The sequence below is a fragment of the Phyllostomus discolor genome, chromosome 10 (assembly GCF_004126475.2).
Source record: "Phyllostomus discolor isolate MPI-MPIP mPhyDis1 chromosome 10, mPhyDis1.pri.v3, whole genome shotgun sequence".
Classification (NCBI taxonomy): domain Eukaryota; kingdom Metazoa; phylum Chordata; class Mammalia; order Chiroptera; family Phyllostomidae; genus Phyllostomus; species Phyllostomus discolor.
The window spans coordinates 23,648,092-23,662,333 of record NC_040912.2 but is presented as its reverse complement, the minus strand read 5'-3'; the positions used below and the strand labels follow the sequence as shown (position 1 = coordinate 23,662,333).

General features: G+C 37.0%; 1 protein-coding gene across 3 annotated transcripts in view; it reads left to right on the top strand.

The window, feature by feature from the left end:
- Nucleotides 1-14,242, top strand: part of PHF14 (PHD finger protein 14) — a 183,221-nt gene that overhangs the window by 164,115 nt on the left and 4,864 nt on the right. For 2 of the 3 annotated variants that reach the window (XR_004899612.1, XM_036010572.1), the window contains one exon: nt 2,747-2,950. The exons of the other annotated variant lie outside the window; for it this stretch is intronic. Coding sequence is in view for 1 of the 2 variants with exons in the window: in XM_036010572.1 (XP_035866465.1) it covers nt 2,747-2,821 (75 nt within the window). In the remaining variant the exon portion in view is untranslated. Of the gene's footprint in view, nt 1-2,746; nt 2,951-14,242 lie in introns of those variants that run through there. 3 annotated transcript variants of the gene reach the window in all.

The window sequence follows — 14,242 nt, the reverse complement described above, 5'->3', positions numbered from 1 at the left end:
ATCTATCAGAAGAAATTCTTGTCTGCCTTTAATATCCAGTAGTGAAGAAATACTTTGGTAAAGAAAGCCTCCTTTCTTTGCAGTTTCACTCATTACGCACTCCTTTGTCAATGAATGATACTTGATTTGCTGGCTGAGTAATTTTTTTAAAATTGTTGTTCAAGTACAGTTTTCTGCCTTTTACTCCCACCCCAGCCCTGCCCACCCATCCCTGCCCACCTCCCTCCCAACTAGCTGAGCAATTTTAATGTTTTAATTGATCGTGAATTGCATGTACACTTCTTTTTAAAAAATTGACCTACAATGTTAAAAACACAAATTAACACTTCAAAAAAATAAAAGAGCCAAAGCAATCTCTAAAATCCTTTCTGGAGTTTTACTGGCTGTAATTCTAATGCTTTTATTTATAATGATAAAAATACATTAGTGTTATTTTGATTATTTTGATGATGTTATACTATAGCAGTTATGATGAATTATACTCTAGCAGTTAGGGTTAAATGTCTTTTCCACCCCTCCATAATTCTTTTTACATCCAGATCACAGCTATCCTTACACAAAGGAAGAAAGAGCTTGGATCTTGTTACTTATACAAGTGTTCTAAAGGCATACAAAGGCAAGATATTTTAAGACATGTCTTCAGCATAAAGGAAAGTATGGAAGTTTTCGCACCTGTCGTGAACAGACGGCAATGTTAGGAGAGACATGCATTCACAAACCACACTTTATTACTCAGAAAAATTCAACAAGAAAAAGACTTGGATTGTGTTGAGAAAGTTAGTTAAATGTGAAAGTAAAGCATATAGATACTTCCTAGTCCTCAGGATTATTATTAAGCCTTTACATTTCTATTTTGACTTAGAGCATAATTGAAGGTTGCCAGGAAAACTAGATAGCCAAGCTTCTTTTTTTTTTTTTTTTTTTTTAAGATTTTATTTATTTATTTCTAAAGAGGGAAGGGAGGGGGAGAGAGAGAGAGAGAGAGAAAATCATCAATGTGCGGTTGCTGGGGGTTATGGCCTGCAACCCAGGAATGTACCCTGGCTGGGAATCGAACCTGGGACACTTTGGTTCCCAGCCCGCACTCAATCCACTGAGCTACGCCAACCAGGGCGATAGCCAAGCTTCTTAAACCAGTGAGTCTTATTGGTGTGGGCAGTTGGTAGGCTGCTGTCCACATGATAAAAGCTCCATTCTTGTACATATTACAGGATATGAGCTTGATAATGGCTTCTTGGCTGATGTTGCTTCAAATATTTGCTTATTTCTGTTTTTAATATTGCTCCAGTAAGTTAAGATGGCCATCTGTCGGTGTCTCATCTGAAGAAGGCAGTGAAACTGTAGAGTAATATTTACTTTTTATTAGGATACAGTTAAAATGTAATCTCTAGAAATGTTTGTCTAAAAGTGGAAACTACATGTTAATAGATTTTCAATAGCCAACAGAACATAATATCTCTATTCAGTAGAGATAGATTGGTAAAAAGGATTAAACAAATACAGTGGTTTTTCTGCTTAGAGAAGTATATTAAAACTACATTGCCAAGATGATATTTAAACACCATCCCTCATATTCCACATATCTATAATATTGAGGTCAGTTGATAATACTGATATTTCTCTACTTTGCTGGTGTTGACTAAGTCTGAGTCACAGATGCTATTGAATTTAGAGATAAAGCATATAAAGGAATCTTTCTCCTACTTAATGTTTACAGGTGAAGTTTGGGTTTTCATGGAAAACAAATACATATACCTTGATTTGCACTTCCTCATACAAATATTTAATTGAACTGAATTTTGTTTCATAAGATAAGCAGAGTGATGCATTTGGTGATACTGATACTATTACTGTTGTCGAGCGATACTTAAGAAATTGCTACTCCTTTAATTAACTCAGGAAAGAGGTGGACAGTGCTTTGTACTTCAGTTAATAAAAATGAAAGATCTTACTTGATAAATCAAAAATACCAGAAAAGCAAGATGGCTTTGTACTTGGGTATTGTTGAAGGAACTGGTATGATGAGATGGGTTTCAAATTGTGAGATGAAATATTTTTCCAGCCTCTCATTATTCACACTGTGGAGGTCACCATTTTATACTGAACACCAGAAGCACTTTATTCCTATGGAGCCAGACATTATGATGTCACTTCATTTATTCACCATGTTCCACCAGCTCCTGCTCTGAATTATGAGGCACCCCCTAGAATTGCAGCTGGAGAAGATTGTAAGCGTTCTGCAGCCTGACATGGCCGTGCTTCCTATTTTAGAGCCGACTGAGCTTCAGATAACATATGGTGGTCCAAGTAATTGGAAAATTGGCAGACCTGTCAAGGGAGTATGCTGGATGACACAAGAACACCATGCTTGGAGCACACAGTGTCTCGGAAGTTAAATTTATTGTTTTTCATCAAACAGTGAAGCAAAAAGATCTGACTCACCCCTTTAAAAGGACACTCGGTAGTGGCAGGTCTGATTTCAAAAGATACTTTTAGGTAGTTGGTAAAATAAGTTGCTTTAAAAATATATCGTAGAAATCTTTAGTCAGCGTGTAGTATAAAATAGTACCCACTGTAAATATTTAAATGTTACATAATCTTACCATTTTGTTTATAGCCTTTTCCCTAGGATGACTGGAATCACAACAGTCAGTTCTTCAGAGAAGTAGAGTTAAAATGTATTAAGTATAGCTGATAAAATGCCCTAAAGTTTATATTTTAATGTTTTCTAAAATTTATTTCACAGGAAGATGAAAATGAAGCTGAAAGAAAAAATATATCTCAGGAGCTCAGCATGGAACAGAAAAATCCAAAGAAATAAAGGATTTTCTGTAGTGTTTTTGAAAAGTTGGCAATTTATGTAGTAGCAGACAAAATTTCTAATTGTAACATGTTAAATTGTAAAACCTTAATCTGCAAAATGTTCTGAATAAAGTTGTTGAAAATGAAATAGGAGCTTGCATTTGAAATTTGTATGTTTTTAGAGCAATTTAAACTTTTATATAAAAGTTAGGCCTTTAAAATATTTTTTTTAAAAATTTCTTAACTGAAATTTGAAAGTAGCAGAATTTTTATCTTCTCTGTAACCTAAGGTTAGCACATCTGGATGACCCAGAAAAAACAAACAAACAAACAACCCCCCCAAAAAAAAAACCCTCTGAAATTCTTTTATCCCCTTACTAGTCTCTGTTGTCTTCTTCAAGGGCCATAACAGAATTCCAATTATTTTTATCAAGAAAAACCAGCATAGTTTAAAAGCAAACAGGCAACATGTGCATGTGGAAACACTTAAAGTCCACCAGCACCACAAAATTAATGCCATTTTCTGATTTCATCTTAGGTACCAACTTAGATTTCATGTAATACTCTAGGATTGCAGGTAAAAGCTAAAAAGAAGTGATAACTTACCATTCTCTGTGGCAGAAGTAGGGCTGTGACTTTTTTTTAATTGAATTTTGAGGGATGACATTGGTTAATACAACTATATAGGTTTCAGGTGTACAATTCTACAACGCATAATCTGTATATGGTATTGTGTGTTTACCACACCAAGTCAAGTCTCCTTCCATCACCATTTAACCCCCTTTTCCTTCTCCTACCTGCCCTCACCCCCTGCCCTCTGGTAATCACCACACTGTTGGCAGTATCTGTGAGTCTTAGCCCCTTCACCCTTCTCACCCAGCCCCCAAACCCCTCCCCTCTGACAGCTAGGGCCATGACTTTTAATTTGTAAAATACTTACTAAGGACCTACTGTGTGCAGGGCCCTACACACTTTTCCTGAACATTTCAATAACAGTCTCCCACCTGTTTGTTTGGCTTAAGAATTGTGTCGAATTTCTGTGATTTCCGTCTTTATCAGTTCTCAGTAACCAGCCATTTTTCTTTCCCTGATTCTAATGCCCAAGCTATCATTTTGCCAGCTACAGCAGGAACAAAGAATCTACTTGCTGTTTGCAGAGCCAAATGTTTTTGACAAACGTCTTTGTTTGATTATTTAAGGCAGAGTTTCTTAAAATAAGAGGCAGAACTTTGGAAGCCTTGTAAGAGAATGTCAGAAACACAGCCTCCCTGTGCGAGCGCAATGCACACACTTGCCCTGCAGCTGTAGCTTCATCCCAGGCGCCTGACAAGCTCAGCAAAGGTGTGACGGAGGGGCGTGCTGGCAGCTCTGATGCAGTGAGCTGAAATGGGAATGCTGCCACTAGACAAGATAGAAAATTCCTCCCTGTGTAAGCCCCAAATCATGCAACCTAAGTGGCTATCAGGAGAATAGCCGTATCCCGCAGACCGGATTCCTTAGGAGAATCTGGGAGCAAAGACTTGGAGACAAAGAAAAGCCTGAGAAGTCAGGTCAGAGTCTGCCTAGGGCTTCTGCAGTAAGCAAATACAAATTAATTGGACTTTTCCTCCTATTTTTTCTATTTTTGAGATAGATATCAATGTATTTCAAAATATACATGTTTATATAGATTGGAATTACATTAATAGTCTCACTTTTGAAAAGAAGCAATAATACATGATTCATTTAATAGCTGACTTTATTTTTTATAAACACTGTGCTAAATACTCAGCATGGATTATACTGCTAATCATCCCAATTAGCATGTAATGTGCTTACTATCACCCTTCCCATTTTACCAATGAGTGAGGCTTAGACAAGGGAGATAAGTTAACCAAGGTAGCTTGTAATCAGCAGAGCAAGATTCCAGACCTGAGCAGTCTCACCCCAGAATACGACTTTTCATCTCTGTGGGACACTTAGTGCCTACCTCTTTCCACCCACTGTTCTCCCCCTTTCTTATCAGGACTTCGTTCATTAGCTGCCACCTTTCCTCTACTTATGTCCTTCCCCTAACTTCTCAGCCGTGTTTCATTCATTCTGAAGACTGACTTGAGTGGAATAACAGAGACAATTATAACTACCATTCCACCTGCTCCAAAACATGAAAATCCTGCTTTATCTTTTTTACATTGAGACATGATGGAACAAGAAATAGGAAAACCTCTGATCGTTTTCTATGATTTTTTCAATAACTTTATGGCCATATTTTTTAGTAGACTGTTTATTCAGTTATTAGTGTGTTGCATCTCAGCTGCTAATTCTTTAGTTTTTAAAACAAGTTTTGAGGATGAGAGGTACAGTGCTTCCAGCCACCCAGCAAGCATTTTAAATATTTATATTTAAGTGATATGATAACTTTATTGAAAACCCCAGTTTTCCTTCAAAAACTTCTTTTTCTAAATATATACCCCTTGATTGAGGGTAGTGAGTAATAGAGTAGAAACACTGTAAATTTCCTTTAGGAAAAATGTGCCATGTGAATTTTTCAGATTTTTAGGGTCCATTTACTCATACCCTAAGTTTATATATATAAATCTTGTTATCATGCTACAAGGTTACCCATATTATATGACTGTGATTAAGCTAGTCACTTAATTTGAATCAAATTCCGCATATTATATTTTATATTTTATAGAAAATTACATATTGTTTTAGCTCGTAATAAAGCACCCCAGGCTGGGTGCCTTGAACAACAGGTATTTATTTTTCCACTGTTACAGAGGCTGGAAGCCCCAGATCGAGCTCCAGCAGGTTTTGGTTTCTGGCGAGACTTCTTTCTGGCTCGCCAACGATGGCCTTGCCGTGCCCGCACACGGTCTTGGCTCAGTGAGTGCACACGGAAAGAAAGCAGGCAAGCTCTCTGCGATCTCTTCTTATATGAACACTAATTTTATTGGATCAGGACCCCAACCTAAGACCTCATTTAACCTTAATTTCTCCTTACCCCAAATACAGCCATACAGGGGAGGGGTGCAGGTAGAGCTTTTGCCTATGAATAGAGAGGGTACATTTAGTCCATAATATGTTATTTAAATAAGTCCAAATGCCTCCATTTTTACAGTTCTGAGTTACATAAAGGAGCACTACAGTGAAGTCCCAATGAAAACTCTATGGCGATATGGATTACATGTATTAGGGCCCTTAGAAAAGTTAATAATTAGAATATAATATAAATTTGATTTCTAAAGAAGGCAAACCACTGCACAATTATATGTACCTGTTTTATCTCTATATCCCCATTATTTAGTTTATTTTCAGACCAATACTAGGTGTAACACAGCCACTAGAAGTCAGTCTGTAACTAACAGTATAAAATATCTGAGGGGCAAAGTTCCCTCTACCTCATGATTCCTCCTGTGTAATTTCCACCCAGGCACCCAGAGTGTATTGTCTTCGTGTTAGTTATTGAACTATAATTCTTCACACATCACTAAAGAGTTTTAAAGTAAAACATCTTTTAATCAGTATTTTCCTCTTTCATACTTATGAACAACATTTAAAAATTTTATTCAGAATTCTTTTTTCCTCGGATCTATGGAACAAATGACAGAAATAAGAAGAGGTGTTATGTTGTTCTGTAATGCAAAGTGCTGGGCACTAAGAGGCCCAAATTCTTAAACTCATTCAATAGAACTTTCTTGGGACCTACCACATGCCCTGCATTGTCCATCATTGAGGATTCAATAACAGACAAACTTCGTCTGCTGTAACTGTCTTGAAATTCTTAAAAAGGTTTAAGTTTGAACAAAGGGCCTCACAGAGTTATTTTGCAATTGGCCCACAAGTTGTGTAACAGGTACTAACTACTAAATGTACTGCTTTTCTCTTTAAATCATTTTTACTGGAATATAATTTACATACAAAAGACACCCATTTTAAGTGTGCAATACAATAAATTTTGTATATATCTATGTAATCACCACTCTAATCTAGATATAAAGCATTTCCATTGCCCCTAAAAGTTTTTTTGTGAAATTTTTCTTGTAAAAGTTTTCTTGTGAAATCACTATCACATCCCTACTATAGTCACTGATCTGCTTTCTTTCTTACTAGTTTTGCCTGTTCTAAAATTTCACATAAATGGAATCATTTTGTATATGGCCTTTTGAGTCTGGCTTTCTTCACTCAGCATAATATTTTAGATTCATTCATGTTATTGCGTGAATCAGTAGTGCATTCCTTTTACTGCTGAGTGTTTTTCATAGTATAAATATGCCACCCCTTGTCTGTCTGTTCACTTGTTGCCGGACATCTGACCAGACATGCAAAAGAAGATATACAAATGGCCAGTAAGTACAAGTAAACATGCTCAACATCAGTTAGTTATAAGGAAAATGCAAATTAAAGCCACGATGAGTTACTGTTGTAGATCCACTAAAATGTCTCTAATGGTGTTATACAACCCAGCCCATTAGGCACGTAAAATATGACTAGTCCCAATTGAGATGTGCTGTGACTATAAAAGACATGTCAGAATTTGGTGAATTAGCATGAAAAAAAGCTAGAAGAACTCATTAATAATTTTCTCTAATTACATGCTGAAATGATAATATTTGAATAGATTCAGTTAAGTAAAATATTATTAAAATAAATTTCAACTATTTTCACTTTTTATTACGGGTCATAGAAAATTTGAAATTACATATGTGGTTTCATTTCTACTGGACATAATTAGTTCCAGGCTATAATTTAAAGTCTGATAAAAATTCATACAAAGGACTCATCTAAGCCATGTGCAGACTATAAACCCATGGAAATTGTGAAATAATTAGTGTGTATCATTATCAGCTGCTAACGTTGTGGTAACGTTTATGCAGCAATAGAAAACTAACAGGTATCACATAAGAGGTTGAGAATAGGTTGCTGCTTTTGGCAAGTTAGGCATTCAGCAGTGGTCACCAAATCAGTCTTCAGGAATAAACACTAATGTTCTTGAGTCCATACATAACCTCTCTCCCTGCAGAATGGCCATTTTGTTCATGGGCCTATTCAAAAAGCATCGATGTAGCCATGGAAGGAAGCTAACAGCTAAACGAAATTGTCATTTTGTCCACCTGATTATTGCTGCAAGTATATAATGCTACACCACTTTGGAAAAGAGCTGGGAGGTTTCCTATAAAATTAAACATACCCTTAGTCCTGACTGGTGTAGTTCAGTGAGTTGGGCACCGTCCCACAAACTGAAACGTCACCTGTTCGATTCCCGGTCAGGGCATATGCCTGGATTGCGGGCCAGGTACGTGGTTGGGGTACATGAGTGGCAACTGATTGATGTTTCTCTCTCACATTGATGTTTCTTTCCCTCTCTCCCTCTCTAAAAATAAATAAGTAAAATATTTTTAAAGATAAACACACACTTAATACATGACCCAGTAACTCCACTATAGATTTTTACACAAAAGAAATGAAAGTAGAATCCACGCAAAAATCTATACATAAATATTTTAACAACTTTATTCATAAAAGCCATGAACTAGAGGCATCTTTTTTTTTCCTTTTTAAGTAAAAGGCATACACTTCATAATGGTTATTCTTTTCAGAAACCACTTGTAACACTAAGTAGTGAGGTTCACAAGATTAGTGTTTAATCCTTGATTCTCTCAGGGAAATTGGAAGCATTGTGCAATAGCATTTGTGATAACAGCAGTGTAAAAGTTAGAAATAATCACTGCAAAAGATGCTAAAGACAGTTTCAAAAGAAATTAATATACAAAAATTCAAAACATAGTGTGATGCCTTATTGAAAACATTTAATGTAGTTAAAGCTTTTTAATGATTGCATTTGCTATTTTAATGACTTTTTAATGGCCTTATAGTTGAAAATACATTTAAACCCAACTTAAAAATTTAAAATCATCATACCTTCTGGACAATTTCTATCCATTCCCCTTTGGAGTAGAAAGCTGGAGGGAGCAGTAGAGCAAGTCGTGTGCCCAGTTGCCCCAACCTGAAGGGTTTATGAACTGCTTTGAGTTTCATCCCCACACACACCAAACAGGACATGCTCTTCCTGGGGTGGAATAGCTTTTCATTTGTAACTTTCTGATCATCCACTTAAAATGAGGTAAGTCTAGGTCATGTTGCTTGTTTAATTTTTTTTTTGGAAGCAATAATTATATTCTTATTGCTTATTTTGTATATTTTTCTCTGTAAAACAATCACACATTTCTACTAAGCTTAGACAGCTTAGCAGGCATTTAATATATCTGTACTGTCTGTCCCACATCCACCATGATTTTTCATTTTTCCCAGATGCAACAAACAGTTGCTCTTTAAATCAAATGTATACAGAGAGAGAGAGAGAGGGAGAATATGTTTTCTACAAATGCATCTCTCACATAGCCATGTAAGATTTACTATGAAGTCCATTGAGAATGAAGAAATAAGTTCAGTCAATTGCCTTGACATTGCCGATGCCTTGAGTCGCTGAGGCCTGCACACATTTCTGTTGGTTGGGTGCTGACACCATATGGGACTGGATCAACTTACTTCTGATGGTAGGCTAAATAGGATTCCCTCTGAACAGTGAAGGTTGATTAGAAACCTACTCCATTTCATATCACCTCAAGAAAACAAATGTTACATAGCCATCAATGAGCACATTTCCTTTCCACCCCTGACTACTCTGGGCAATCATGGCAGGTAATAAATGTCTCCCCATGGTGAATTCAGTGTGGAGTCCATGATTTGGTTTCTACAGAGGAAGTTAAGTGCTAACAACAACAGCATGAAAACATACGCAGCTATGGCAAAATTCTGATTTGTTTCAGAAAAACTATTAATTTCCTTGTTACAAAGCCAAGTAACAACCCCTTAAAACTATTGAACCACGAGAGCCATTTTCCTTAAGGGTTTTAAATTCGGGCATAGACTCATGAAATTTACAGCTTTAATGAGATATTCTTTGCCTGCAGTCACAGCGAGGGCTAGATCATTGGCTTCCCAGCATGACATCTGTGTGTTCCTGTGTGCACTTGGTATCATCAGGCTCGTAATCACACAGACGATATCACATTAATGTTTGAAAGGTTCATGTTTGTGTCTTAGGTTATGTTTTTCATTTCCATCTACAGCATACTAAATATCTGACTCTAGAAAATAAGATATACTCTACCATTATTGCTGCTGGCAGTGGGGTAAAAACGTCACAATTTTCATGTGCACGTTTCAAGCCACAATCAATAGATATAGTTTCCAGAAAACAATAGATAATTGAATCCAATGTTGTATGTGTAAGTCTGAACACAATAATCTCCCATATTGATACCTAAGGAGCAGAAGCTGTGACTCTCCATGATTCATGTCAGTATCAGAAAGAGGTAATAACTACTGCAGAATCTGTCATTCTCTGCCCCACAATGAAAAAAAAAAAGACATGTATAAGAACTCTGAAGATGAATTCAACCTATTATTTGCAAAACATCATTATTTTTTACATAATGAAATTCTGTGATTAAGGAGCCTAATACAACAAGCTATGTCCTTAGATTTGTATAAATGTTTGAAGCTGTTTATGTGTAAGTTTATGATCCCTCTACCATTGATCACCATCAACAAGATCAGACACATAAGAGTGGAGAGATTCCCTGTGGACTCAGAACTGAGATTCAAGAAGATTATTAAGATTTTTGCCATGCTTGCTTTATCTGTATATATTTTTCCCTTTGATTCCCAGACAGCAGTGCTTTTTAACATCTATTTTTCTCCTTTCAACAGTTCATTTCTGATTGGATATGTTTAATGTTTTTCTATGACATTTTGTTTGGTTTTTCAATAATGTGAGACAGTCAACAGGTTAACATGGTGATGGAAGACTGGACCTCAGGATATTCTGTCTTGTCCATCTCGGGCCACATATCCAGTGAGACTCAAAGAAGATATTTTGTTTGAGTTGTTTTAATGGTCATGATGTAAGAGGCAGAAATGGCACAGAAACAGCTCATGTTTGCATTTTTGCTCTTACGCAGAAAAATAGAACTGATCAGAGCTGCAAATCATAAAGGAGAACACACCCCAACCTCCAGAGCACTGTTGAACCGAGGCATCTAATATCAACAAGGGACAAAAGTGGTGTATTCAGCAGTGCCTTTGAAAATCTGTCTTATTAGTAAAAATCAAATTAACAAGTGGAACAGCTGTTCAGGATTATGACTCTAGTTATTTTTTTAGACTGCATCTTTTTCGCAATTATTGATTTAGGATTTGAAATTTTGCATTTGATTATATCTAATTTTGGAAGTGAAGAACAGACTTCCGCAAAAGCTTTTGGTAGGCTGTTTGTCTTCAGTGCTCAGTTTGTGAGTTCCCTCTTCCCTCATCCCAGCCCAGGCCTATCTTCCTGGAGGAACAACTTCTGCCAAAGACCTCTCCTTCACACCTTCATCCTTCCCAGACTCCTCTAAATTCTAGCTCTCTTCCTGCCTTCTCTCAAGCCTGGAATCTCTTTTCCATGGAGTCTCACATTTTCCTTTTAATTATATAGCAAGAGAGCAGCTGGTAAATATAGTAATGACCCTGGCCAGCATGGCTCGGTTGGTTAGAGCATTATCCTGCATACCAAAAGGTTGCAGGTTTGATTCTCAGTCAGGGCACGTACCTAGGTTGCAGGTTCAATCCCTGGTCAAGGCATGTACAGAAGGCAGTCAATCGATGTTCCTCTCTTACATCGATGTTGCTCTCTCTCCCCCTCCCTTCCTCTCTCTCTAAAAGCAATGAAATAATGTCCTGGGGTAAGGATAAGAAAAAAATATATCATAAGTAAATCTTCATGAGCGTATTAGTCAGGTTAGACTAGGCTATGTTGTGGAAACAAACATCCCTGAAATCTCAGCATCTTAAAAGTTTACTTCTCATTCACATCACTCTCTCGGGTGGCTTTCTTGGCAGTTCTTGGAGAAAACTGCCTCATGGATTTATATGTTCACATTGCAACTTCACCATTTGAGTTTCACCAAGAGAGAAAGAGAGAAACAGACATAGAAAATAGTCATGATTAAGTGCTTGAATAGAAGTTGATAAAGGAGTTAAGGATCATAGAGGGGAGTAGCTAAGTAAGCCCAGAGGTGGAAAAAACACTCCATAAAAGTCATATTGAATCTGTCTTTGAAGACATGGGGTTTTACCAAAAGTACTGGCGATACAGTCTCAGAGAGAGGAAATAGGAGCATGCACCGGCAAAGAGTTTTCAAAGGTTAAAGATGATTCAGCACGTCTGGACCCAAGAGAATGCAGGGCAGGAAGTGACAGGAGCTGCGGCTGGGAGGATAGGAGGGCTTTGGGGTTGGCTAAGGCATTGGGTTTAGTTTATAGACTTGGATGTTTATTAAAGCCAACTAGGAAGAGGAAATAGTGGTGATGGCTTTACAATATTGCTAATGTAATTAATGCCATTGAATTTTACTATTTAAAATGGCAAATTTCATGTTAGATACATTTTTACCACAATTTTAAAAATAAATAATGTAATATAACGAATACCATTAAGTTGTACACTAAATAGATAAATTATATGGTATGTGCATTATATTTCAGTAATACTTTTTTAAAAGAAAGATTAAGTCTAAAAAAAGAATAAAATCACATGAGGAGCTTTTAAAAAAACTGACACTCAAACTGCATCCAACAATCAATTAAATTAGAATCTCTGGGGGTGGGCCAAGCATCTGGTAGCTTGAAAAGTGCTCCAGGTAATTCCCATGTGCTGGCACGGTGCAGAATCCCTGCTGCAGACAATAAGGAAATGGTGAAGAATTTTAATCAGGGGAATAACATGATCAGATTTGCATTTCAGAAACCTGTATCCCGGCCTTATCTGTTCAGGTCTTTCAGTAGCCACGTGAATGAGCCACATGAACATGCACACGGCAGTCCCCTCCCGTCCAGGGGAGATCCGTCCCAAGACCCCCAGTGGATGCCTGAAACCATGGATAGTAATGAAATAAATAAACATATGTATAAAAATATATATATATATAATTTTATATGCATAGATCCCTATAATAAAGTTTAATTTGTAAATCAGGCACAGTCAGAGATTTATAATAATAATAATAGAATACAATAATGATAATAATATACTGTAATAAAAGTTATGTGAGTGTGATCTCTATCTCTCAAAATATCTAACTGTACTGTACTCATCCTTCTTGTGATGAAATGAGATAATAAAATGCATTATTAGTCAAGAACTTTTACCCTTTTACTTAAGGAAAGCATGTTATGGCTTTTCTGTGGCATGTCCGAATTGCCCGCATCACTACTGTTGCGCTTTGGGACCATTATTCAGTAAAATAAGGGTGACTTCAGTACAAGCACTGCGATACCTAGACAGTTGGTCTGATAACCAAGATAACCACTACTTGGCTACCAAGTGACTGGTGGGCGGGAGACACTGGACAGAGGGACAATTTGTATCTGGAGTGGGAAGGAGTAGAACCGTGTGAGATTTCATCATAATACTTAGAACAGTGCACAATTTAAAACTTAGGTTTATTTCTAGAGTTTTCCATTTAATATTTGGAAACCATGGTTGACTGCAGGTGACTGAAATTGTGGAAAGTGCAACTGCATACAAGAGAGGAACAACTGTAGAGAATTTATTCATAATTACCCAAACCTGGAAACAACTTAGCTGTCCTTCCACTGGCAAACTGAGAAAGTCTGGTATCGCCATGCAATAGAATACCAGTGAGCAACAAAAAGCCCCGCAGCTTTGGCCCGTATTAATTCTCTGTGTTTCTGCTACCTTGGGCTCTACTTGCCAAGGCAGAACATACTGTTTCCTTTGGGGCTCGTGGGCTGCCCAGCTCAGCTTTCCTACACACCTTAGCAATGTCATTTTCCAGTTATCACTCCAGTCAGAAAGCTCACTAATTTTCCTTCATTTCTGAAAAATATGATTGACATACAGTAAAATTCACTTTTAATGTGAAGTTCTGTGTTTTGACAAACCATAAAGTCATGTAACCATCACCACAATTAAGATAGCAAACAGTTCCATCCCACTTCCAACTTTCCTTGTGCCCTTTTAGAGCCAACTGTAAATGCCTCTCCCTGCCCCCAACCTCTGGGAACCAGTAATCTGTTTTCTGCCCCCCGAGTTTTGCCTTTTTTTCTAGAACATCATATAAATGGAATGGTAGAACATGTAACTTTTTGAGGGGGGGGCTATTTCATGTACCAGGACTTGATTCTTTTTCATTGCTGAATAGTGTTTATTGTATGGATATACCACAGTATGTTTACCCATTCACCAGTTGAGAGATATCTGAGTGCCTTCTAGGTTTCAGACCTTTGTGAGGACATACCTTTCTTTTCTATTGGGTAAATGACATGGAATAGGATTTCTGGGTCAAATGGTAAGTGTATATTTAACTTTGTAAGATGCTACTAAAATGTT